Source organism: Athene noctua, chromosome 1 (genome assembly GCF_965140245.1).
Source record: "Athene noctua chromosome 1, bAthNoc1.hap1.1, whole genome shotgun sequence".
Lineage (NCBI taxonomy): Eukaryota > Metazoa > Chordata > Aves > Strigiformes > Strigidae > Athene > Athene noctua.
Genome location: NC_134037.1, coordinates 263,844,132 through 263,871,522, shown reverse-complemented (window position 1 = coordinate 263,871,522; position 27,391 = coordinate 263,844,132). Strand labels below are relative to the sequence as shown.

General features: G+C 49.0%; 1 protein-coding gene across 2 annotated transcripts in view; it reads left to right on the top strand.

The window, feature by feature from the left end:
* SLCO2B1 (solute carrier organic anion transporter family member 2B1) overlaps nt 1–24,582 on the top strand; it is a 66,470-nt gene extending 41,888 nt beyond the window's left edge. Inside the window, exons 8-16 of one of the 2 annotated variants that reach the window (XM_074919359.1) lie at nt 1,105–1,213; nt 7,640–7,804; nt 9,407–9,599; nt 10,370–10,529; nt 15,349–15,518; nt 17,277–17,341; nt 18,305–18,425; nt 19,453–19,659; nt 23,959–24,582. In XM_074919359.1, the coding sequence (XP_074775460.1) occupies nt 1,105–1,213; nt 7,640–7,804; nt 9,407–9,599; nt 10,370–10,529; nt 15,349–15,518; nt 17,277–17,341; nt 18,305–18,425; nt 19,453–19,627 (1,158 nt within the window). In that variant the 3' untranslated portion in view covers nt 19,628–19,659; nt 23,959–24,582. Of the gene's footprint in view, nt 1–1,104; nt 1,214–7,639; nt 7,805–9,406; nt 9,600–10,369; nt 10,530–15,348; nt 15,519–17,276; nt 17,342–18,304; nt 18,426–19,452; nt 20,043–23,958 lie in introns of those variants that run through there. The other variant, XM_074919351.1, reaches the window with a different exon arrangement.
* The last annotated feature ends 2,809 nt before the right edge of the window (nt 24,583–27,391 follow it).

Here is a 27,391-nt window from a genome sequence, read left to right as displayed (position 1 = left end):
GCGTGACACGGGTCCTGCCAGCACCAGGGTTTGTGTCCTGCAGAACTCTAAGCACCAGCTGAGGCTAGATGAAGCAGAGAGGCTTGGACCCATCTGCCCTTCAGCTGCAAAGTGTTGTTCCCCTGAATAGAGAAGGAACAAGGAGAGGAAGCTGCAGGATCTGTTCCCTTCGTGTGGCCCAGGATGGGAGAGGACATCCCTTCTGTACTGCTGCTGTGCAGTGAATAAAAGAAATTAAAAGCTTTGCAGAGAATAGAAGTTGCTAGAATTCAGCTGGGATTTCCAGGAGCAGGACAAGAATGGGAAGGGGCTGGGAGAGGTGAGGGGTTTGCATCTGTTCCCCATCCTCCCCAGTACATCCCTGCTTCAGGTGGCTCTGGGTCAGCCCCTCTCAGCTTAGAAGGTGAAAAATATTTCACCTCCATCCCAGACCCCCTCTTCGCCTGGATCTTTTCCTCCTCCAGTCGCTGCCCACTCTCCGTTCTGGTAACAGGGGCAAAGCAGCTTGTTACGGTACACACAGAGACCCAGGGAAACACTCACCCTCCACCCAAACCAGTGTCCAAATCTGCTGGGGGTGGAGGTCTAGGTGCATCGCTCCTTGGGTTCCTGAAAACAGGGGCAAAACAGTGCTTCTGGGGAAGAAAAGCATCTCCCCAAGGGTATCCATCTTTCCTGATGCAAAGGCATCACCTGAAAGGCAACACCTCCTGAATTTCCATATTCACGTGAGCTGAACACACTTATTCACATGTGTTGTACTCGGGTAATGGCCCAGCTCGGGATTTATTTAAATGTGATTCATTACTGTTGGGAAAGAGCGGAAAGTTGGCTCTTATCCCTGTAGCACAGACATCTGCGAGGATGCTTTCAGCCCCATCTTTGACCCGACAGCACGGACACGGAGCAGTAGCCGTGGGCAGGAGGCCATGTGCCCATCACAACCCATGCTGGGCATTCACAGTGCTGGCTAAACCCAGAAACGTTGCAAACGCTTGTCTGCAACAAGCACGGGCTGCTCTCTGTTATAATTTGGGAGAGAAAAAGGGAGTTGAGTAGAAACTTTGGCATGGTCAGTGCAGACAGCCTCTCGTCTGTCCCCAGGTGGCGAGTGGGAAGGAGAGCAGCAGTAAGAAGAGCAAGGATGTGCTCAGCCAGCTCAGGTCCAGATCTGAACACGCGCAAAACCTCTCTCTAACCCAGTTCATCAAACGTAAGTGTGTGCATCCCCTGCCTCCCACGTACAGGGTGTCTCCGCTTGCACAAACATAGATCCTGGCAATGGGCAGGTTGCAATGCTGGTAAGAAAAAGGGATGTTCCTCCCTGTGCTCAGCTACCTCCTAGATAAACCCTTAAGATGCAATTTAGGTGTTCTCTTGGGTTTAATTAGATCTGCAGATCTCTTCTGCTCACAGCAGATGTTTGCCATCAAGTCCAGGCTACCCTGCTGCACCTCATGCTGATGAAAACACCTGGGGTTAGTAGTTGTCAATGTTGTGGGGCTGTATGGCTCATCTGGGCAGTGGGAAATGGGTCAGAACCTCACTGGAGCCCAAAGGCAGACAGGAAAGAGGGGTGCAAGGTGTGAGCCTGGAGCAGAGCCATGGGAAGGGGAAGACCCGCTCTGTTAGAGGGGGGGTTTGCAGCTTGGGTGCACCCAGCTGCTATTGCTCAGCTCCCAGGTCATAGCAAGAACCAGACCCCCAGCAGGACTGGCAGCTTTTTGTCCCCCCCCAAACCTTCTCAGAGCCCCTCTTTCAAGGGTGGTGACAATATCCGAGCCAGGCTGCCCTCCCTGTCCCACCGAGGATGGCCAGCGCTGCCTGGAGCCAGGGTCTGGGCAATTAAAATCAGATGCATGTTTGTACAGGATGATCTTAATCCAGCGCAATTAGCTTGTTTAGAAATGAGTGGGCTCTTTGTGCTGAAGGGAATCAGCTGGGCTTTCATCTGTAGCTCAGACTGCTCAGGGTTGGGGTTTTTTTTTGAAGGAAATACTCTGTACTTTGGCAATTACTTAAGAAAAGTGACCCTCTGAAGTCAATGCATGTCAGCTTCCTCCATATTTCCTGAATATTATCCCTTTAATTTATTGTGAATTCTCTGTTTTATTAAGGTCGGGGCAGGGCAGGCACGGCCAGACAAGCATGGGCAGGTTTTTATTCTGCTAGTTGCACCATTTACTCACTAGCCTCATGCTAAATTAGAGGAGCAAGACGGGGGTTTATTCCCCCGCTGACCTCCTTGCACTGTCATTTAGAAAACCCGCGTGATGGAAGTGATTGCGTGGGAGCAGATTTATAGCGCTCAGATGGGATTTTTCACACCGACACTCTGCTCTTTGCCTCTGATAAATGAATAAAAATGAGCTCCCTGCTCCTGGGTGAGAGGAGGAAATATCTTACCTCTGCTCGAGCTGCAGGTTTGGCTCGGGGCTTGCATCAGGGCTGCGGGAGCTGTGCTAATAAATTTGTTATTTCTGAGAATTTATGCCCTAAAGCCCAATTCTGAAAAAAATGAAGTGTCTGTATTTTCCGTCAGAAGAGCCATCTTGCTGAAACCACGGTGATTTCTAATTACAAAAACTGGCTTCAGAGCCAGAAACTGGATGGTAGCTAATGCGTGATGGTGTGGATGGGGACCATTTGGGTGAAGTGTGAAGGCTTTAGTGCTAACTCATCAACGGCTCACTGGGAAGAGAATTTTATCTCCCATTTGTGAATCTCCTGTTTATTTTGTTTCTTTGGTCTGTCAACAAGCATTTTTTTCTCTCTATTTTTACTATTCTTTTCTATATGATAATTTATCAGTGTTTGGAGATTTTCCAGCCTGAATCACCTCACAATTTTATACTTTCTGTTGTTTAAAAAGAGAGAGACGTGATGGAGAGATGCTGTACCTGTACCACGTTCATAGTGAGCCTTTTTTACACCACGCTCCAGTACAAAAAGATGACCTAGCTCCTGAAGGAGAGGGGCCCCATTTTGCTGGTCTCAGCAGGCTGGAACTGATGGGAATGTGCTGCGAAATCTTTGAGTTGTACCTCTTTGGTTTTTTTCTGATTGCATCTGGGATCTCGGCGTGGGTAGCAGGAGCCCACTCCACAGAAAGGCAGGAGACGGGCAGTGCCAATCCACCAGCAGAAACGACACAAAGCAGATTCCTATAATATCTTGCAAGAGAAATAGCAGCCTGTATATTAATTCAGTCTTATACTCAAAGGTTTGGTTTTTTTCTTGTAAAAAATATATTAGTTTTATGGGGAAGGGACTAAGCCTAATGCTGATGATGGCTATTGGCAAGAAGTGGATTTGACCTCATCTTCTTGCTGGTTCATCTGCACCTCGAGGGGAACTTTTACAGGGTGCTTTGGTGTGTCCCTGGGACAGGCAGCCCCAGACCTGCCCAACGTTGATGGCGATGGGTCTTCTGTTCAGGGTGGGATGAAGGTCGTTGATAGCTATGTGTTCCCTGTTCGGGTGGGATGAAGGTCACTGATGACCATGGACCCCCTGTTCGGGTGGGATGAAGCTCACTGATGACTATGGACCCCCTGTTCGGGTGGGATGAAGGTCACTGATGACTATGGACCCCCTGTTCGGGTGGGATGAAGCTCACTGATGACTATGGACCCCCTGTTCGGGTGGGATGAAGGTCACTGATGACCATGGACCCCCTGTTCGGGTGGGATGAAGGTCGTTGATAGCTATGGACCCCCTGTTTGGGTGGGATGAAGCTCACTGATGACTATGGACCCCCTGTTCGGGTGGGATGAAGCTCACTGATGACTATGGACCCCCTGTTCGGGTGGGATGAAGGAAAGCATCAGGATACCACCAGGGACTGGATCAAACAGGGACTGCACAAGATACAGGTTTTTCCATGTGATATTTCAGTCCTGTTCCTCCCATGTTCCTCTTAAGCCCTCCCTCTGTTTGAGGTGTCTGAACACACTTGAGGTGTTCGAATACTTCAGGTCGTTGCAATTGGCCCTGGAGATTAGGGCCATGCTTTGTTATTTGGCTCATCTACAGCTCTTCATCCACTTTCAGTTAGAAGATCCTTTGCACCTTTGGAGTTGGATCTGCCCAAACAAAGCACTTGGGGTTGGAGTCAGCTGAGTCAACACTTGGATAACCGCCTCATCACTAGTGTTAAAGCCTTTTGCAGACTACCCTTGAACTTTTCACGTGGGCCACCCACATGAGATGGCTGCAAACCTGGCCCAAGCCTGGGGGAAGCTCTGGGTGAGAAAGGTACTGCCTGGGTAGGCTGCAGTTCAGCAAAGTGCTTGAGGCTGCTCCTTGAGCAGAGAAAGGCTGAGGAGTTCCTTTAAGAGTTCATCCTTTCCTTAAGGGCTTGGCAGAGTCAAGCCTTAAATTATTAAGCTGACATGGAGGAGGAAGATGTTCAGAAATGCTGTTTAGTCACTTACTTCAGCTTAAATGATGCAAAATGGAGCATGGTTATGGAGAAGGAAATGCGTTTTGTCATTTGTTCTGTTGCTTCAGTGCACATGGAAATAACTCAGAGCAAAATAAGGCTTGCAGGAATTGTTGCAGTTTACGTGGAACAAAAAGAGGATGGGTTAGAGCCCATCCCATGAGGTGCTTCACATTCTCTCCATTTCTCTGGAAGCCACTGGGCTCTGATTCTTTCTGGGGTGAGGTGTGATGAGCAGAGAGCAGACTGCAAAGCCCTGGGAGCTCTGCTTCAAGGACGGGAAGAGCTTTTCCATCCACAATCAGCAATAACAGGATGGAGCTGTGTACAGGATAAATACCGAGGCAGAGCACTGGGGACATTTCCAAACAATGAGGTCAATTACCCAAGAAGTGAGCAGGCTCCACTTGCTGGAATTATTCAGAAGTGGGAAAGTCAAAACACTGTAGGGAATGATCTTGGCTCTTGCACAGATGCTCTGTGTGACATTGGGTTGCACCCTGCTCCTCGTACACACAAAATGCTCCTTTTGCAGGCATTGAACCTGCTCACAGTAATCAAGAAAGTAGGATTTAGCTAGCCTGAAGTCATTTCCATTGCTAATTTCTAGGCTTCTGTTGAAAACACCTGGGAGGATGTGCAGCTTCTGTTGCACATACTGGGAATTAATCCATTAAAGGTGATCCTCAAAGCAATTAAAACGCTGAGCTTGTGACTTGTTTGTTTCTCTACAGTGCCTAAAGATGGTTTCAAGGATATTTTTTTATCATTATTTTAAAGTTTCTACTGCTTTTGTTATCTACCCTTCTCCCTCTCTAGAGTTGTAAGGAAGATCGAATTAGGAATGCGATGGTGATTGCAGAGGATGGCAATCTTGCTCTCTCCCACCATGAAGTGGGGGACTTGCTCGCTGTTGTAGCTTTATAGTGCTGATCCGGGGTGGTAGAGGGTGTGTAGGTTGATTGAAAAGACCAAAGGACTCTAGGGAAAAGAAAACTTTGGGGTGAAGGATTCCCATTACCTCCCACAAAAGGCTGGATTAGCTCCCAGGACATCTTTCAGCAAGAAAGTGGAGGTTTCATATTTGCAATATGTCTGAGATATTCCAGGATGGAAACTAGGCAGGAGTATCTTCAAAAAGCAGGACCTCTGTTGATACTGAAGCGCGAAACCACCTCCCCTCTTTGGGGTTCACCTTGGTCTATCGCAGAGATATCATCGCAGCTCATTCCCTCTCTGGTTGGCTGCTCGTCTCACAGTTGCCCGCCGTGTTGGCATTTCAGGGTCCTTGAACTTGTCTTGAATGCTTGGGCCCACTCTGGTGCCCTGTGTTTGCTGCTTCCCAATGTCTTCAGCTCCTTGCCTAACCCCGAGAGCAGCGTGCTGAGCTGGAGGGGCAGCACTCCCATGAATGAGAGCTTTGGTTTTGTGTATAGGGGACCCCCTCGCATCCACAGAGAGACATTTGCTCTTCACGTAACTTTTTGGGTTAAAGTTAAAACAAATACACAGCTTGGGGCAACTCCCAGACAAGCACCGGATAGTTCTCCCTGCTTCAGTCTCCCGGTGCCTCTGTGTTGAAACAGATATAAAGATGTCTCGATTGTGAGCTGCTAAGAATTAACACTATTAACTTACAGCAGGTCCTTGCATTAATCCTCCCTGTTAATTCCTTATCTTTGCTTCAGCATATTGGCTTTCAGAGCCCTCATCTGAGAAACTCATCATCTGTTTGTCTGGAAGTTGCCCTAATGCACAGCCTTTGCCTGCGCACGGGGGGAGGTGACGGTTGTAGGGGGGAGCAAAGCTACGAGCAGAAACTGCGTTTGGAATGTGCACGAAGGAGAAATCGCTCCGGGCTGGAGAACTGCAGCCTCCCAGCTGGCGGGTGTCAGCGTCGGGCACCCCGAGCACTTTGCTGAGCAGGCTGAAGTTATCTTTTTCTCGAGCAGTAAGGGTTCAGCCACCGGGGAATTTGCTGGAGTGCTTCTTGCCAGTAATCAAAAAATACATTTTTAGGATTGAAACAAAAAGGGCATTGAAATTGCAACCAAAGCAAACAAATAAATTAACTTTTAATGGCTTCCCAGCTACTTTCATATTTGTTGTAGCAGAAGCTCTGCCAGAAAGCTTCAGGGAAAGGAACCGAGGCCGCGTTGGCTCCAGCCTTATGTGTTTGTGACACCCTGTAACCACAGTGCCGCAGCCCTCAGGTTTCCATTTTGCTCTCGGGAGATACAGACGGTATTTACAGAGGTTCAGCAGAGGCTCAAAAACTATTGCAGAGCCACCTGCATTTCTCCTGCGGCATCGTAAGACCTTGGCAGCTCTGAGAAGAATTGCTCAGCAGGAGGTGTCGCTGCAGAAGGCACCAGAGCTGGCCTCTGCCTTAGCAGATGTTCAGGATTGCTTGAGCACATCACCCAAGTGTTGATGCGAAATATCAATTTTCTTGGGTCAAGATGCTTCATTTAGAGTTTACTTAGGAAGCATTTCTTTACCGAGAGGGTGGTCAAACACTGGAACAGGCTTCCTAGAATGGTGCTCGATGCCCCACGCCTGTCAGTGTTTAAGAGGAATTTGGACAATGCTCTTAATAACGTACTTTAACTTTTGGTCAGCCCTGAAGCGGCCAGTAGTTGGATTAGATCACTGTAGGACCTTCCAACTGAAAATCTTCCTCTCCTCTCCTCTCCTCTCCTCTCCTCTCCTCTCCTCTCCTCTCCTCTCCTCTCCTCTCCTCTCCTCTCCTCTCCTCTCCTCTCCTCTCCTCTCCTCTCCTCTCCCTCTCCCTCTCCCTCTCCTTTTTTGCTTCCTCTTTTTCAACAACTAACTTCTGCTGTTGATTCACCGTCCCATGGCCAGTTCCTGAGGCAGGGGGGTGAGGGGTCATCGCCTTCCCTCTCTCTCCCTGTTTTGCAATTTTCATGTGTTTAATTTTTGCAATGCCCTGATGTTTCATCTTGACTTTTTTAATATCCAAATGGTCAGGCAATCAAGCCCTGAAATGATAAATCCTGAAAGCAGACATTCTGCTCTTTTGTAAACAAAACGTTCAGAAGAGTTCACCATTCCTAAAGAGTTAATTCCTCACCAAAATAGTGAAGGAAGATTCAAGGTTTTTCCACTTTCCACGGATTACTATTTTGCCATACACCTCCTTTGTATGCAACGGGTTTCCCCTTTTCCTTTCAGATTTCCCTCTGGTCCTGTTGAGGAACCTGCGTCATCCCGTCTTCCTGCTGGTGGTGCTGGCTCAGGTCAACCTCTCTGCCATGGTTGCTGGTTTAGCAACGTTCATGGGGAAGTTCCTGGAGAGACAGTTCTCCCTCACGGCCTCCTTGGCCAACATGATCATCGGTAAGTGTTGCTGCCAAGGCTTGCCAGATTTTGAGCACCTCTTAGAAAATGGTCTAGAGGTCACTAAGAAGCAGCTCTTCCTCTGGAGCGGCCGCTCTCCTCCCATCACCTACAGGCAGACGTGGTATGAGATGTGATTCCTCAGAAACTTTCCTTCCTTTACGTTGTAGCCTGAGCTTGCTGGATTAAAATCTTTTGAGACCTGGAGAAATGTTTGTTATCTAAAGCTGTTCACTGTAATCAAGGAGAGGAAACCAACTCATTGCATCAAGGGAACAAAGAAACATCAGCAGTGAATTGTGCACAGTTCTGTAGCAGGGATTACTGACATCAATCATCAGGTTAAAGGCCTTTAAAAAAGTAGACAGTAAATAAAATTAAAAACTGCAGTAATGTGTTTGTGCGTTTTGAAGACACTTGGCAGCAAGAGGCCGGTCAGGTTGATGTAATAATCATGCTTAAACTCTTCAAAATGTTTGCTATAGTTAAGACTAATTGCTTGTACCAGTTGGGCTAATTGCTTGCTGTTGGTATCATTAAGAAGGAAAGGACTGAGTGTTAAACAGGATATGTGCTTATGAGATTAGATTGCTTTTGCTTCTATTGTAATGGCCGGAAAGTCCTGTCTGGGGCTGAGGTCTCCCTGTGAGAACTTGTCATGATAATAAAAATATATGAACAATAAAGCCCTTGCAATCAGTTCGAGAGTTCAGAGAACTAGACGCAGAAATATTTTAAATATATTTTTGAACAAACAGCATTGCGTCCTCGGGGAAAGAGACTTCTGAAGTCTGCAACAAATAAATCAGAAGAAAAGTGAGCAGAGCAGACTGGTAAAGCCCAGCAACCCAGGCTAAATACAGGCAGAAAGGTTAAATGCTGAAGCAGTGGTGTCCTCTGCTGATGTGACCCGCTGAGTCGTTCCCAGGCTTGATTTACTCTCTCTGTTAAAGACGTGCACCATATTTCTTGTTTGAATTTCTGTAGCTTTTGTTCCCAGCTCCTGAATCTTGCTTTGCCTTTTTTTTTTTTTTTTTTTTTTTTTTTTTTTTTCCCTGTTAGATCAAAGAGCTTTCTGTAGCTGGAAAACCCTTCCTTGTGTGGGTATTTATGGGCTGAAAGCAACCTCCCTGTTGATTCTTTGTGGAATTAAACAGATTGCACTTCTTTGGTATCCCATTGTAAGATGGGTTTTGCAAATCCCCAGGTCTGTCATGGAAACCTTCATGGTTTTGTAAAGATGACAACAGAAGTGGGCGCATTACTGCCTCACGTAGAAATTAAACATCCTCTCCAGGTTTCATTCATTTTTTCTCCTGTCTACAGTGAAAAATCACATTTTCTGGATTAAGCATAGCTTTTCACTGGTGCCTACATCCATGCATGGATGCATAAGACAGCCAGTTTGCTGTAGAGTCCCACTGTTTTTGCAAAACTCTTCTTCCTTACCATTATTCCACCAGTCTCTGCAAAAACCTTGGTGCCCTCCAGATCACCAATGCTGAAAAATAGGAACCCAACAACAAATCCTCTGTGATTTTGCTATAACGAAGGGACTGATACAGCCCAGAGGATGGAAAACAAGGATTTGCCTTTCCCCAGGTGCTGTGAACATCCCCGGGGCCATGGTCGGGATCGTGGTGGGTGGTGCCATCCTGAAGAGGTTCCAGATGTCCCTGAAGCAATGCAGCGCCATGTGTGTCCTTGGCATGTTCCTATGCCTGCTCCTGGCTTTCCCCCTCCTCTTCCTCGGCTGCCCCACGCAGAAGGTCGCAGGTGTTACCTACAGCGAGAGGTACCAGCAGCTCCAACTAGACTGGGCAGGGGTGGGTCATTCCCTGGGCTGTGGGTATGCCCCATCCCCAGCTGCATTCCTCAGGGTGGAGGTGGAAGTGAAGCAGAATACCCAGAAATGGGCTTATTCCCTCTAGAGAAACAGTTAATGGTGATAAAGTAAGGCTAGAAATTTGTGAATAAGCACTGAATCTTCTGCGTCCTTACTCCTTCTAACTTCAAAGCAAACACATTTTGGCACAAACGGCACCAGATTAAAATTTCATCTTGGAAAGTGCAGCGTGTTACTCACAGGAAAATAATTTGGGCAGGGGCCAACCCTTGGATCACACCTTCAAAGCCGTGGAGGCTTCCCTACACAGCTAAACGTGGGCAGGACCTTGTCATCCCTCGAGGCTCCATCCAATTTTCTGCAAATTCACGTTCAGCATCCTGTGGCCTCGGTGGAAGCTGGTCCGAGCCTCAGCGGGAAGCTCACCACCTCCCGCAGCGTGGTGTTGCGCTACCCCAAGACCCCACGTTTGGGGCCAGATAGGAAGGAAGTGGGTGGATCCCTTGACTGTTCGTGGTCGGGATGCTTTGCCCAGGCAGAACAAAGGCTTGGGGGAGGTTATAGCAGAATTTCTGTGGGTCCTCACTTACACATGGGGAAGGCTTTTTTTAAGCAATCAACTGTTTCTATCAATCTCAATATACATGCAGTATATTTTCTATATAAGATTATATTAATGATGCTCAATACCATGCATTAACATTTTCTTTCTGCTGTAGCTCTGAATTTGGGCACCACGCCTTGGAGTGTAACCTCCAGTGTAACTGCCCCGAGAAAGCCTACAACCCCATCTGTGGCTCTAACGCCATTGAGTACATCTCACCCTGCTCCGCCGGCTGCAGACTCGTAAATATTGATGCACAAACCAACTCAGTCCTGGTGAGTCTCATTCCCACTGCGCTACTCTCCTGGCTTGGGATGGCTAATGAGCGATGACCAACGCGGTGCTTAAGTCTGGCAATTAGGTTTTCTGAGGTTCGTTAGGTTTCTGACATGCTCTGCATGACCCTGTGGGGTGAGGGAGGGAGGGTTGAGAAGGTCCAAGAAAAAAACTGGTGTCTCTTAACACTCTCCAGTACAACGCAGCCCTTGGCCGTATGGGTCCTTGGCCAAGACAACGAGCAGAAACCTTTAGGTATCCAAAATTTTAGGATATCGAGGTGTCCTTCCCCATCCACTGCTCCTCCCCCGGCTCAGGTTTTGCTCCACAACCCTAGCTTCAATATCTCCCTTGCGAGCCAGCAGCTTGAGTAGACTTTTTGCATGGAAGATGCAAAAACCTTCGGCTTTCCCTTCCCACCTAAACGGTGACCAACAAGGTCACCTTTCTTCGCTGTGTTTTGTGTGGTGGGATGGGAGGGAGACGTGCAGTGTGGGAAGGGTTAATCACAGCACCCAGCATGACCCCACGTCCATGGATGATGCCTCTTGAGCTCAAGGGCTGCTTTCTCCACCAGCCAGCCTACCTCCGGGCTCCTGCTGTGAATTGTCCCATCTGTGTTCCTTGAATAGGGACCTACCAACACCAGGCTCCCAATTCAGGCATCACGTGCCTGAAGTTCTCTGAAAGTGGATGGAATCCAACTGCTTCGATTTTTCCAGGGTTTTGAAGGCAAAATATCAGTGCAAGTGGGACATATTTTCACATACCTCGATGTCTTGCAGCAGGTCTCACCCAGCTTGCTCACACGATAACATTTGCTTGGGCTTTACTTAAAATAAGGTAAAGCCTAGAATGAACAAAGCCTAGAATGAACAATTCATTGATCTATTTTCCGAAGCAAAGTGCAAAACTGCACATGGTCCAAACTGCCCTCCTGCAGTGGGGGGAAATACCAGCTGAAAACACTCAACTGATACCTACAGTTGCAGAAGCAGCCTGGGTGTTTCCATCATATAACTTGTTTTAGCTGTGCTACATCTACAGATGAAGAGAGAGGAGGTAAATCTTGCTCAGAGGGAGCAACTCTGCATGCTGTGGGCAAGCCAAGCCTGGAAGGACCATCGCCCCAGTACACAGAGCACTGACATTTAGCAAACCTTCCGTGAATGCTTGGGGAGGGCCTCGTTAGAGGGATGTGATTGCACCTTTCAGCCTGAAGATTTGCAGGTGAAAAAGTCATGGTGCATCCCCTCCGCAAGTCCCGACTGACAAGACAAGTGTCTGCATGAGAGGATAATTCAGGGGAGAGTCCCGATGCGGGGGTTTAGAGAAACAGGGTTTGCTCTTGGCTTTCCCTTGATTTGCAGACCTGGCGGGGTTATTTTTGCTTCTCTCTCTCCTCTGCTGCTCCCTGCCTGTCACCAAAACCCCAACAGGGCTAGAGTTTTCACAGTGCAATTTTGTCTGTTGGGTCTCCAGGCAATACGGTTCAACGAATAAATAGTCAGGAGGTCTTTGCCAATTCAAATACCTGTCTGAAAAACCTTAGCAATCCATACAGGGTGAGTCGTTTTCAGCCGTGCTCTTGGCACAGGATAGAACGGCAGCGTGGAACTCTCTGGATGCTTTTTAGCAGCATTTTGTTAATTAACAGCACTTCATTTTAATAACAATTATGTTTTCTGCCAGAGCTTAGTCCCAAATGTGCTTTTCTGCATCCCTGTGGCTGCCTTTTGTACAGCAGATCCTTTTCAACTGCTTCTTCCTCCTCAGAGATGCCTCCACCCCTTTAACATCCCTCGCTCCTGAACGTGCCCCACACCTGCATTTTTTATCTGTATTATTATGTGTAGCCTCAAGCTACAACAAAATCAGGGCTCCCATGATGGTGCCATGCAAATGCTACTTGGTAAAGCCATCATTAGCTCTTCCTTTACCACTGAGGTGATTTGCTGAATCTTCTTTCCACCGATTGCTGCATCTTGACCCAGTTTAAACTGTGGGAGAGCTTCTTCGGCAGAGGGACTCTATTTCAAGATGTTGTTATAAATTCCGAGCCGTGTGTCAGCGCGTAGTAGCCAGAGTTACATCTCCCTGGGATGGGGGGTTCGTGGCACGCAGGGATGTGGCTACAGATGCTGAGCTCTGCTCCTTTATCACTCTGGACTACGAGCTGAGCTCAGGTGTCCACAGAACAACCTCAGTCCCTCTCCAGTTTTGGGTATTACCTGTTGCAGGAAAAATGAGATTATTGCATTTTATGGCATTCCTCTAGCTGCTGCTTTCTCTGCTATATTACACTTTTCTCTCTATTTTCAGCAGATCTTTGTCAGTTCAGGGACCTGTTGCCTACTGCTTTCCATCTCCCAAACACCTGGGTTTCTAGAAAACCTCCCAGTGTGCAGAAATACCTACAATTTTGTGCTCAGCTTTGCTGCAGCCCTTCCAGAGGAGGTTTGCACAGTGCAAGCTTGGCTTAACACTCTTGAACACTGGAAGTGATTTGCTCTTTGCATTGCCTGATGTCCCCAGATTTCACGGGCAACAGCAGAAGCCTTCAAACTCTGCCCAAGAGCAGGAGCTTGCAGTGACAACCTCTCAGTGCTTTGCTATTTGTTCGGGTCCAGTGTGACCTGTTGAAGTGAGGTGGACACGGGGCTCCGGGGTTTCTAAGCCCTGGTCTGATGTCATTGTGCATGGCCGTGGGTGGGAGAAGGGACATCCCTCTGCTCCCAGCTGGGTCAGATCTGAGCTGGTCAGCACACACCCCAAAATTTGAGGTATCAGGAGATCCCAGCTGGGGAAAAAAAAAAAAAAAAAGTAGAAATAAAACAACATCAGGCAGAGCTTGATGTGAGCAACCTCCTTTCTTAAGAAAATAATTGCTAAATGCTACTCTTGGGGATGTTTGACGCACAGCCCCGAAAAACCCAGGTCTGGCCAAGTGCCCACCCCTGCCCAGAAGCCACAGCCCCTGTTTCAGGGCTGCTCACCCTTATTCTCCTCTCCTCGCTTTGCTGGGTGGTTTTCCCCAGGCCTGGTGCTGCGTCAGCCTCGTGCCACTGCTGCCTGGATGATGCATCTCACAGGGACGGGCCACCGGCGGCTTCGTGGCTTGTCCAGGAGGTTTTTGCAGCTGGGGTCATGCTGCCTGCGCTAAAATCTTCCAAGGTTTTGAATGAAAGGGGCAGAGCCCTGCCCGGTGCCTCCATCCTGTGCACCTCCAGCCCTCTGTCTCCATTTGGATTTATTCAAGTCCCCTCAACTTCCTGACTCTGATTTTCTGTGAAAGGTGGAGGTCATGCAGATTGAGCGAGTTTTAATTTATCTAATGTCATTGTTGTTAACTGCTTTGGCCTAAATTCATCTCAGCTATCATAGGCACTTATCTGTGGTGGGTCCTCTGGAGACCCACCTCTCCCTTCGTGACTGCAGAAGGAGCCCAGAGGAGGAGTTTGGTTTAGTTTGTTTCAGATGGCTGAAGAAGATAAACCCCAGTTTTAATTTAGAACATTAAATCCTCTTTCCTAGAGGTGGGAGGAGGGATTGTGTCGCCTTTCAGCCCAAATCTTTCCCTGTGCTCTCAGGCAGGAGCAGTTCCCTGTGGGTCTCTTTTATGGGCATCGCCTGGGCCACTTCCCCAGGCAGTGATGTGGGAATGGGGATTTGGGAGACTCCGGGCAGCTCCTGCCTCTGCGATCACCTTTCTGCAAACTGCCATCCCGTTGTCAATCTGTCCCCCTCCGGCAACAGTAAGATCATGCTCATTTTATTTAATATTTAAAATCTCTTCCAAAAAAATGAGGTTTCTTGTTTTTTATTTTTTTAAAAAAAGAGAACTGTGACTCAAATCTGGAGAAAAAGAAAAAAAAAAAAATTCATATCCCTCGCCCTGCGGCATCTTTCCTTTGCTACCGCTGTGCCAGTTATTTATGACCCTCTCTCAAAGGTGAGGTTTTACATTTTCCCCTAGCAAGTGTTTTCTGATTTAATACTCCCCTGAGCCTGGGCTCTGGTTTTGATTGCCAGCTCTGCTCTACACGTAGCTCCTGGATGAAGGGCAGGAGACAAGCCGACATAGCAGGTACAAGTGAGGGAGCCCAGGCTGCTCCCCTGGAGATTTCCCCCAAAAGATATGACGCAGGAGAGTAAACTCACATCAGGCTTGAATGTTTTCTCAGCTGTGGGTGAGACTTTTCCAAGCCAAAATTCCAGATTTATGCAGGATGCCAAAGCATTCAGCTGGCAAATGATGACACTGGAGTCAACCTGTGTGTAAGCATCTTTGTTGTACAACAGGCGTGAAACATGGGTCTGGAAGCACAAGTGTAGAAGGGTTGCTGCTGGGAGGCCTTGCTGGGGGTCACACCAACAAGGCAGGGATGTGTCTGGGTTGGGAGATCTTCCAGGTGCCTCTGGAAGCGCAGAGAGATGAACCACGGTAGCACCGGAGATGAACCAAGGTACCACGGTGGTCCCAGTTCCCCATCAGCTGTGCATGCTCAGCCGTGTGACATCCTATCAGTTCCCGTGGGACCTGGTGGGACTGGGACCTCCTTTTGGGGACAGCAGCAAGCTGCAAGCAGGGATGGGAATATGTGTTTCCTCATCCACTCAGTCTGTTATCCCCAGCCAGTTTCGTTGTGTGTGTTTCTTTCCCCCCACCCCTGCTCCCCAAAGTGTTGAGTGCTAATTACTGCTAATTATTTACAGACGAAACCCAAACACCCTTCCTCCCTGTGGCAGCTGGCAGCTATTCCTGGTATCTCCATAGTCTTGAGCAGATGCCTCTGGATTTTTCTCTCCTCTTTGCAGAACTACACCGACTGCAGCTGCATCTCCAAGAACGGGCTCGTGGGATCTGCCAAGCCCGGGACCTGTGGCACCAGCTGCTCCCACTTCTTCCTGCCCTTTGTGGTCCTGTCCTGCCTGGCAGGGATCCTCGCCAGCACGTCCCACACACCGTCCTTCATGCTCATCCTCAGGTGAGCGAGCTGGGTTGGCCGTGGTCTAGGTGCAGCCAGAAAAGGCATCCAGAGGTGGCATTTGGAAAACCAAGGGGTCCTTGGATTGAGGAGGAAGGTTTTCTCCAGCTGAGGGACTGGAGGGTTAAATCAGCTCTATATTGCACCTCGTGCCTTGCAAATACCTTATGTGGTATTTGCATGTCTTGGAGCAGGGAATGGGGAACGGGGCTTCCCTGCTCCTGTCATCTGGCAGTGCATGTGGTTGTCCAACTTCTAGGCTGTGCCTGTCTCAGGAGCAGGCTGTACTTTGCTAGCAAAGACCTGGCATGGCTGAGCAGGACAGAAACATTGAGCATCTCCAGGCTCAAATATTGAAGCGGGAGAGACCTTCAGGACTTGCACTAGCAGAGCTCCCGCTTCCCTAAGATGACAAAGGCTCTTCCAAGGTCTCTCTGGCTGTTGCTGCTGATCCCTGAAAAGTTAAGCAGCAAGTGGAGGTTCCAGGCTGCTGGAGGCTTTATCGTGGAGCCACCAGTGCTGCATGGCCAATTGCTCTTGCAGGCAACCAACAAGCTCAAGCAAGCAGTGGGTGAGTGGGTGTCCCACCATGCTGGGCCCCCGCGGCACCTCCACCCGTTCATGCGGTTGTGGGGCTCACAGGAACCCCACATCGCCCTCAAGCACGCCCCATTCCTGCTCTCGGCACAGCCTTCAGACCCAGCAGCCGTCCTGTTCCTTCTCCCCACCCACGGCTGATACCTCAGTAACGAGATGCACCATTAACTCGGCATTAATTTAGCATGGCAGTACTATGGCACTTTTTAATGCAGCTCCGTGTTAGTTAATTACTTTCCTTCTTTATGATGGATCTTGCCTTGAATACATCCTCCCTTCCCAGTGCAGAGAAGCAATTAGGACTCTAGTTTCCCACCCCCTTGGAACCAGCCTCAACATGAGCTCAAGGCTGGTGGGGCTGGAGCCTGGCCCAGGCAGGAGACGCTGAGCCTGTGCTGGGAAGAGGAAAAAATCATGGGGAAAATCTCTGTGTTAGTCTATAAATAATATTTCCAAGCATATTTCTGTGGTCGAAGCACTCCAAACAGTCTCTTTTTAGGGAAAATCTGTGGTTAAAACTTGGTTTTACCTTGACTCCCAGGCATTATTAAATCACCTTTTATGCCATGAGTGAGCTCTGTGTGCACTAGGCAGTCAGAGAGGAAAAGGGAGGCTGAGTGCCCTGAGATGCTCTGACCTCGAGGTCCTCTGCCACCCAGTCCTCTCCTGTGTGTGACCCCAGCAGGAACCAGAGCCTAAAATATTTATGTCAGAAAACAGGTACCAGAAAAATATATACTGGGGCATCCCACCTCAAAACAAGCCACTTCCTCAATGGGTAAATCACTTTTCTCTTTCAGTTACAAAAAGCATCCCCTGTATTGCTTGTGTTCGGCAGAGAGAGCCGCTGTATTAGTTTCTGTTTGTGTTTTACTTGTAGAGATTCTTTAAATTAAAAGCCAAAAAAGCAACCCCGACCTTAGCTGAGCTCCTCCCTGTCTCTTAGGGCGTTTGGGAGGTTTTTCAGGCCAAGGAAAGGCTGTGCTAGTCCTAATGACTGAAACTTCATCATTTTTGCTGACGTAAATGGGAACTGCCTGGGGTCCTTGGCGGCTGGGTTGAAGGATGGCTTGTTGGGTGAGGTGCCATAAGGATGCCAGAGAGGGAAGCATCCATCTTTGCGGAAATGCCAGAGGGCACACTTTCCATTTTGTTTTTCAGGAGCATCCAGCCTGAAGACAAATCGTTTGCAGTTGGGATACAGTTCATGCTGCTGAGAGTTTTAGGTAAATTAAAACGTGTTGAAATGCCGTCCTGGAAATTCATGGCATCTCTTGGGGATTTCATCCCCGAGCAGCCCCAGGGCTGCAGAAGTGTTGTTAATTCAGAGTTTCAGACTGACTAAAGCCTGTCCTAAGCCAGGGAAAAATGCTGCCTTGCAGGGTCTGGGGGGGCTGCACGCAGTGGGGAGGGGATGAGGCGTCTCCATGGGGGCACATCTACATGGCTAAATGAAAGAGGGCAGGAGTAAAGTCTGGGTCCAAGAGGGCAGCCCTTGGCTGTGTGCAGATACTGCCATGTCTGCCTCCAGCACATCAGGGCGGCTGCAAACCGTGTCCTATGATCCCACTGGTGGGTTTTTTTTTTCTATGGTGAAAATTCATGTTCACCGCGAGGCCCCTCAGAATGTGCCACTGCAGCCGTGGAAGGAGTGTACATGCACAGTGCATGAAGGACTTTTTACAGGGGCATGTAGTGATAGGACGAGGGGTAACGGTGTTAAACTGTCAGAGGGGAGGTTTAGATGAGATCTGAGGCAGAAATTGTTCCCTGTGAGGGGGGTGAGGCCCTGGCACAGGCTGCCCAGAGAAGCTGTGGCTGCCCCCTCCCTGGAAGGGTTCAAGGCCAGGTTGGACGGGGCTTTGGGCAACCTGGGCTGGTGGAAGGTGGCCCTGCCCGTGGAACTGGATGATCTTTAAGGTCCCTGCCAACCCAAACCACTCTCTGATCCTGTGAGGTTAGCATCACTCCTGGGCTGCACAATGGTCCCTTATCAAAGAGCAATAAGAAAGAAGGACCATCTTGCATCTTGGTGCGGTGCAAACACACAGCCAGCCCTTGGCGTGCTGTGCAGGACCAGCGGCTTCATGGACCACAGCAAAAAAGACCATCCCGAGCCACTTCCCACCCACTTAGCACATGGGAAAGTAGCAGGGTCGGGTCTGTCCCAACTGACCCTCTGTTTCCAGCGTGGATGCCGGGGCCCGTTCTGTATGGCAGCGCCATCGACACGACCTGCATCCTCTGGGAGAAGAAGTGTGACAGGAAGGCAGCCTGCAGATACTATGACAACAACCTCTTCAGGCAAAGGTAAGAGTGAGCAGTCAGCGTAAGGGCGGCGTGTGCAGAGGGAAATCAGGGGGAACTTGGCATCAGGCCACCTCTGGTGTGGAATAAATTACTGTGTATGCTGTGGTAAGCACACTTGCACCCCCCTGGCCCATGCTAACTCCCAGCAGTGCCCAGGAATGGTCTGGAAAGACGTTGGCACAAGCCAAACCCCTGCCAAGGACCATGTGAACTTGCTGCTATAGACCACAGAGATCCGCTTCCAGAAGCACTCCCTGCCTGACAGAACAATCATTCCCTAGAACAACCTCCCCAGGGACGTGGCAGAGTCCTCATCACTGGAGGTTTACAAGATGCAGGTGGACAAAGTTCTAGATAATCCCAGCGAGGCTCCTTTTCCCACAAAAGGTTGGACCAGATGATCTTCTGAGGTCTCTTCCAACTTGGGCTGTCGCGTGATGCTGGGATTACTCATTTTACCAGCACAGCCACAGGCAGCTTGTCCTGACACCTCTGTGGCAGTAATGCAGCCGTCGGGGTGACCCCAGCCCCAGAGCTGCCTGTGAGGTGGCGCAGGGTCCCTGCAGGGTGCCTTGCACCCTGGGCTTCATCTTCCAACAGAGTGGCCCAGCTCGACACACAGAAGACACCAAATCCAGCCTGTGCGCGGCGGGGAGGCTGGAAGGGAGCTGTAGGTGGTCTTTGACCCCCACTGCAAGTTCATCGTTCTTGAATGATTCACTGACCAGTAGCAAATCCTACTCGCCCTCAACCCCAAGGCATGATTTGATACGCCTCCTTCTTACCGGGAGATACTGTCCCTTGATGTAACACCAAAGAGAAGTGCCTCTTGATAGCTCCTCCATCTCTTCCTGTCACCCTTCTTGGGACTCAGGCTTGCAGCAGTTGCTTGCCCACTGCTGGATGTGCCCAAGGAACCCATCCCCATGTTCAGCATCTGCTGGGTGCCTGGGGACATCGGGTGTTGGTGCTTGGCGCACGTCAGAACACCCTCGCTACCCTGATTTATTGTGTTTCCACACCACAGGTATCTCGGTCTCCAGTTTTTCTTTGAGGTGGGCGCTTTCCTGTGCTTTGTGACCGTGTATGTGGTTCTCAGACGGCAGGAGAGGGAAGCCAGCAATGCAGCAGAGACAAAGGCAGACCCAGAGAAGGAGAAACTGGCAGGAAACTCCATAAAGAACCCGGAGTCCAAAGTGTGACACCAAAAATGTGAATTGTGATCTTTGTCCGGGTAGGTGAAGCCGTGTGAATCACCCCACACAGGAACTGTGAAGGATGGGTGCTGGGAGCCATGGACAGTGGGGCTGCTTCTTAATCTTTTGGGTGGGATGTGCTAGGTCTGAACTGCCACGGGAGTCTGTCCATAGGCTGTTCTCCACCTGCCTCCTCCACCTCAGCGGGCAGCTTGCTCCTTCACGTGGATTAGTCCACACACATTAACCACTGGACACTGCAGTCTTCTGGATTTATGTCCTCTAAAACACTTGTTCCTGCTGACAGTCTCAGTGATGCTGGTGCTGAGCATTAACCACATAACCACAAAAAAAGGGGGGGTTTATTGGTTTTTTGTGGGTTTTTTTTTTTAAATAAATCATTTATAAGAAATGGTTCTGTACTGAACCTATACGTCTCCATGAATGATGGTCTGTCCTTGCCCCCAAAATGTCAGTTGTGCTTATTCCTTTTTCTGTCGTGGTGTTAGATGGTCTCTCTTCCCTGAAGGCTTCATCCAGCTCCAGCTGACACTGATGGGATGTTTGTCCCAGGCTGTGGGCTGCTGCAAGGACCAGCTCATGCTTCACCCAGCTGCTCTGTAGGTGCTGCTTTGGTGGCAAGAGGCAGGGATGAGGATGGTGGGGAGGGGAGGACATCAAAAGGAACCACAGGTCCAGCCCAGAAGAGAAACTCCGGTATCCACAGACTTGTAGCGCTTTGGCAGCACGGCCACGTTTCACAGCAGCCACAATAATAATAATTCTTACTTATGCATTACCAGTACTTGTCACAGGAGCTCACTGAAGCATGTGAGTGTTAAAGTTTCTTCCCGTTTTCCAGTTTGAGAAAGGCAGAACTTTTCTCAGGGATGTCAGACCAGACAGAGAGGTCGAACCCAGCCCTCCTGCAGACTGGGCAGAGCTCGTGGCTAAGCCGTTTGACCACAGAGCCAGACAGCCTCGCTGTGCTCCTTGAAGGGGCTACTGTCAGATGCAGCTGTAATTATGGGCTGGAAGTCAAGCCTGGTGTTATTTTGGTGCAGCCGCCTCTATTTTCTGCATTCTTTCCATCTTGGGGCTCCATTCCACTCAAGCACAAACTGTGTTGTTGGTCTCCTACCATCAGTGTACAACCACAGATCATTGGGTAACTTGTAATTTTTGGCTCCAGAATGGAATTCAGTAGAGAAACCAAAACTTCTAAGTTCAGCTCAAATATGCAGAAGAGTGAAGAAAATCCATTAACTCCTCACACCCTGGCAAATAGTCCTACGGTAAGATCTGAGGTGTTGGAAGGTGGAAAGGCCGGTGGTTAAGTGGCTGGTTTAGATATTTTCACCATTTTGAGAGACCCAATTTTATTTTTTTTAGGTGGGTTTTTTTGCATATTTTTGTGCAGTGCCTTTTGTTCATTGAGGAGGTGATTAAGAGAGTCTACAACCCTGTTCACAGGTAACTACACACAGAAGTGACTTCTGGCTTAAAAGGAGGTGTTAGAAGACAGACGTGAGATTGGATGCTGAAGAGATGTAGGGGGACTATTCAAGGAAGGACGAGTAGCATATGCTAACCGTGAGCATCGGAAAGCCAAAGCTGGCGGAGTTTTGCACTATTCTCAATTTTCAGGCCATGACTAGATAGCATCTGTTTCTAAAACAGACTAGGAATAGGAGCGAGGTTCTTTGGATGGGAGTAGGGAAGAGGAGGCCACAATGTTCACAGTGGTCCCTCCAGCTCTTGGCAGCCCACGAATTTGTGGCACTCTCGCTGCATCTGGTGAAGAAGGTTCTTTCCCGGCTAAGCACAAGCTCTCGGCTCACAGGCGGTTTCCTGCCTCGTTTGGCACAACCTCACGTCACTCCGGGGTACTTTCCAAACCACAGCAAACTAATGACCACACAATTCGTTCCGTATGGTGTGAAAAGTCGAGAGCTGCAACGTGCTTTGCCAGGAATACCCCTGGATCAGGTTGAAGAATGACTTTATAAAGTGAGAAAGGCTACACCTCCCTACCGTTAGGACAGCTGGCTTCTGATGGGGACCAGACCATGCTCGAGCAGCACGGCCTGGTCGGTGGCCACCACAGAGGTCCAAGGAGTCCTGGGCTCTGTGTTTTGGTCTGCCAGCACAATCCTTCTGCAGAATCCCTGCTGACCCTTTGCTCATCCTGTGCTGCTGGATTTGCCAGGCCGGGCTGTTGGGCAGTGGTGGGACAGGTTCAGGGGGTAGCTGTGTTTTTGCAGAGCAGACAGCACAGCACTAGACTTCTGTTATAAATCAGAGGGAGACTCTCAGGGGGATGACTGTGCGGCCTTTGTGAAAGCCCCCCCAGATTGCATCAGCTGTTTCTTAACCTCAGGATTACCAAAGCAGCGGTGTTGCTTATAGGAAAGGAGGGGGGAAAAAGAAAAAAAAAAACAACCACCAAACAACAAACAACCAAACACCCTAACACAGCAATTTGTCTTGTAAATTTGTTCACGAACACCATCTCTCAGAAATAAACAGCGAGTTCGGTTACTTCCCTTGGATTGGTGGTGTTATGTCAGGCAGCAGGCAGGCTGCACCATCCCTGGCCTGGAGTGATGGCCACGTCTGCTGGGCTCGTGATGGATGCAGAAGCAACTCACGGGCTGGCCTGACCAGCTCACTCCCAGCCTGGCCTGTTCTCACTGCTGGGCTCAGGACTCCACATCCATTTTCCACTTGGAAAACTCCTTTCACATCATACAGAGATTTTTCTCAGGCGATACACAAGCTGGTACAGCCTGAATTCTTCCTTTCCTCATTACCCCTCCATCAGAGGAGAGTTCCCTGTGGGTAAACATCCAAGGCAGTTGCAGTGTATCTTAGCTTTGTGGTCAGCTATAGGCCTGTTATTATGCTTTTGCTGTGGTAATTTCCATTAATTTGGGCTGGAGTTTCTATAAAGAGAAATAAACCCACTTTTTCCCCGTCCCCTCCTCTGTGCTATTCAAGAACACTGTTGAAAGGGACTGACTTGCAAGAGAAGATTAAAAAGAGGCAAGGCTAGCTCCCGCTGGCAGCAGGGAGGGAGATAAAAAACAGGAAATATGAAAAGGTTGTCAGCATCAAGGTAGGAGGAGGAGTGTTTAATGGAGAGCAAGGGGCAGGCAGGTAGGAGGACTGCAAAAAAAAAAAAAAAAAAAGGAAGCAAAGGAAGGTGCAGCATCAGCAAAATCCACCCTTGCTGCTCTGCTTTGCCAGGTTTTCCCCAGAGGAGATATTCCCCTGGAGATAGCTTAAAATAGATTTTACAAAGCACTTAAGGATATACATTAGTCAACAGCCATAAATTGCATAAGGGAGGTTAACGTGAGTCAATCCAGCTGGGCCGTAACTCCGTTGACTTTCTTCAGTCTTGCTCCTTTGTGCCCCGGGAAGGCTAAAGGAGATAACCTACAGCAAGACAGGAAAAGGAAAGACATCCAGAGCAGGAACTGAATGCACTGAGTGTTTCTGTGCAGCACTTTGTAGTACCAGGGGTCACACACCTCGAGACAGAACCTTTAGGGGCTGCTGAGAATTGCACAGGGTCAAGAGAAGGAATTAAAACAGGAGGGAAGGGTATTCCCCAGCTACAAGAAGGCTTTGCAAAGTGCAAGGAGGTTGGGTGGGTGGCACCAGTTCCAGCAAAGGCAGCAGACCGGTTAGCAGAGACAGTTGGCTCTGCAGGAAAATATCTCCAAGGCTGGGAGCTGCTTTTGTGCAGGTTTCACTTCCAAATCACCCCGTTCGTGCCAGTTCCTTGCAGATTCACTGGTGGTCTACAGCATCTTTTCATCATATGCTGAGGCCCTTGGTACCTATGTTTTTAATGTGGTTGTGGAGGCTGGTCTCCAGTACAATGCATCCTCTAGTTTAACTAGTCACTGAAGCGTTGCAGGAGCCCCTCAAGAGCTCAACTTGAGGGTCAAGATCACAGAAATGTCCTAGGAGAGCTCTGGAGGTCATCTAGCCAGCAAGACCATCACCAGCACTAAATGAAGGCAGCTGTGACTTTGACCTGACCTAGAAAAACATCCGAGGATGGAGATGCCTCCCCCCTTGTGCCAGTGCTGCACCACCTTTCTTGGTGAAAAATGCTTCTCCCGGTGTTCAGCCCGAACAGCCCAAACTACATCTTGCGGCTGTTGCCCTTTGTCATGCTGTCTGCTATGGCTGAGAAGAGTTTCGATCCATTCTCTCTACCCTTCAGGTGGATGTAGGGTGATGTTAAATCAACATTAACATCCTTCTGGGTAGACTAAACAAATTGGCTGCCTCAACTTCTTCTCACTGACCATGTGTTCCAGGTTCTCCCCAGGCCCTGTCCAGTTTATCCACATATCTCTTGAACTGGGGAGCCCCAAACTCTGCACATGGCCAGCAGGTAGGTGCTTCTGCCCTGCTGAGGAGCCTCCAGCCACCAGCACTGCTGCTACAGTGACCTGAGGTCTCTATCAGCCTGAGATATCCAGCCCAGCACCTTCCCCAGATGGATCCGGTTCCTCCTCCTCTGTTACCAGCCCTGAACTCATTTTCCTGGCAGATCTAACCCAGACTTACACGTTTTTCATCCAGTCCCCACAAACTTTCTGTGCCAATGGCTGCCCAGCAGCCCTCGGGAGCCAAGACAGCATGATGCTGGTAGAGCGGTGGTAACCAGACAGTGAGGCACCACCCCACAAGAAGGTACCGACTGTCACCCTCAAACCAGAAGGAGTTGAGACACCAAAATAAAGCTGGACCAAGCCTCTCAGAACTGGCCTTCTCCTTCTGCCCACACTGCCCAGCTCAGTGGCCAGAGCGCTGAGAAGCCCTTCAGAGCAGACAGCTCAAATCTTCATTGCAAAATTATCACATTTCCTCTTGTCTTTCATCGGGAGACACAGGGGAATACCCGATTGTTATCCTCTTGACAGCAACTTTTTTTTACTTATCCGTTACCCTGTGACCTTCCCTTTTCTGGAGTAAACAAAACCAAGAAATTCAACCTCTCCCTCTTAGTTTGTGTTTTCTAAGCCCCTAATAAATCTATCAGTGTCTCCTTCAGTCTCTCTCTGGTTCCTTCATACATCTCTGGAAGTGCAGCACTTGACTAGGCACAGCTGGGACTTCCTCAGGACTGGACAGAGCAGAAAAGTGATGATGCTCAGTGCTAACACCTCTGGAGGGCAGTTTGACCCCTCCAACTGGGAGAACCCACAGCACTGGGCTGTGTCCAGGACAGGCTCTGCATGCCCAAGGCACTGCTCAGGTGCTGGGGAGGTGGGGAAATGGTGGAGATGGCGTGAGAGAGGGTGTGGGGATCAGCACAACGCTCGACAGAGGCTCACACTCAAAGAAAAGAGGATGGATGGAGAGGAATTTGAGAAGTTTCCCAAGATTGTTCGATTTCCTCAAAGCAGGGCCAAGGCCACCTCCTCCATCCCAGCTGAGAGGTAACCCAGTCCTTCCCAGCATCTCCTTGCCAGAGACCAGCAATTCCTCAGGCAGAAGATGTGACATCAGCGTCCCAGCCAGGGAGGATACCTGCCTCATTACTGAGGAGTGACAAATGGTGGCACAAACGGTGAGAGCAGCAAATTCAGTAATTGCTCTTGTCAACTGTATTAAATTGAGACAGCTTTATGCAGCAGTTCTTCAGGTGTCCCTGGCCAACGCTCAGACTCCATCCATCCAGCAGTAGTGGGGGAGCTGGGTGCCTGAAGTCCCACCAAGCACAGATGAAGGCTCAGAAAGGGGCACAGCTGCTTTTCCAGTGCTTGATGTGGCAAGGACCCGCTCCTGGCTGTGAGAACCCTCCCCGCAGTCTCTTACACAAGACAGGGATGGAGACCAGCACCTCAAAATGGGGTTCACAAAAGCTGAGGTGCAGTACTGGGAGCTGCTTGAACCCAGCAGAGATAAATACCAGCGAGGTGTGAGGGAGAGATCTCATAGCAACTTTCTTTTTTGATCTGATTGCCCAATGATTAGAGCCTTTGCTTGGGGCAGAGAACCAGACTCCAAACCTCCATCTCCATGAGGGTTTTCAGTGCCATACCTGTTGCAGACATCTGCACTGGTGCCTTTCACAGAATCATTCAGGTTGGAAAAGACCATTTTTCTGGCATTTTAACCCCTTCCCACTAAACAGCTCTAGTCCAACCCATGAATATTCACTGTTGGTTCAAATCTCTGTGGGAGGAAGAAGAAAAACATCAGTAGAGTTTGCCAAAGATTCAGTGAACCCGGTTCATCACTGTCTGTCTGAGTGGGGAAGGATCCAAGGCATTTATGGAGCTGAGAGCTACTTTATAGCTAAGCACAATGCTCATTCTTCTGGAAAAGAGCAAAGCTAAAGCTTTTAAATGACCTAGCATCCCCTTGGTCTATTTATCTCAGCTAGATCTCTCCCTGGGCTGCTCCTGGCCACTGCTCTGCTGCAGTCAAAGCCCAGAGGGTTTCTCCTGATCATTTGCTGCTGTTAGAGGAGCAGGTTTCTCAGCAGAGGGGATAGGGATAGTCCCATGGGGATTTGGTGACTGTTTGCAGAATGCCAACAAAAAATATGTATCAAAACCCACCGAATGTTTCTGTAAAATTCACTCATACTATCTCTGGCAACTTGAAATCTGTTCCCAGAAAATGCTTGTTGAAGAGACCCAGTTTGTAGCAAAAACATGGAGTGCCTGGCCATAGCCTAGGACTGAGGCAGAGCTGCCAAAGAAACCCAGTCCCCAGGCTGGGAACGAGGAAGGCAAATCATTCACATATGTATATACAAAGGGTAGAAATACTCCGTTTAGAAAGGTCTGGAACGTTCCCACTAGGATACTGAAAAGATGAGCCAAAGAATCACTGAACTGCCACTAAATAACCCCACAATGAGCAGAGTTTGGGGGTTTCTGGAAGATTTTAGAAAGGGAAACCAGAGAAATCAGGCAGAACCAGACCCGACTCAGCCCTGAGCACCAGAAAGATGCTGAAGCAATTGGTAATCCATGTCCAATCACTTGGATAATAATGTCATGGATAGTCACAGAGAGATCACATCAAAATTTAATTTATCCTTTGGGCAGGTAACTGGCCCATCTGGGGAAGCTCTGCTACTTCTTGACTGAAGTAAGGATTTGGACTCTACCCCACCATATTTTCATAAACTAATTGTCAGCCATAGGAAATTATCGTGCAGAGAGAAGGAAGAGGATGGGAAAAGAGCATGCTTCATTGGAAAGCTTCAATTCCAGGGGTTACAGGTAGTTTGCTGCCTATCCCAAAGGATTTATCTAGCAGAATCTTACTAGGGTCTGTCCTGTCTCCAGCACTAATCAATATTTTAATTAATGACTTGGATGATGAGAGAAAGAGGAGCTAATAAAATTTCCGCCTGCGGTTGCAAGCGCTGCTGATGGCAGGATTAGAATTCAAATCAGTCACAGCAGATTGGGAGAAAGGGCCTGAAATCGATAATTCTGGGATTCAACATTGAGAGCAAGATGGTGGTGCAAAATCTGCCCTGCGACAAAGGGGATGTGGCAGCCACCTCTCACACAGAGGAGTAGCTGTAAGGAGGAGGGAAGATCAGTTGTTTCTAGGAGAAAAAAAACCAAAAACTATCAGTTGGGGAAAAGATGTAGGTGGAGGAGCAGGAAAAATCTTTTACTGCAGTGAGGTGCCGAATCACATCGGTCCATCAGTGGAAATTTTTAGGAATGGGACATGCAAGTATCCATCTCTCTAATCCAAAGTTGCAGGGTGACT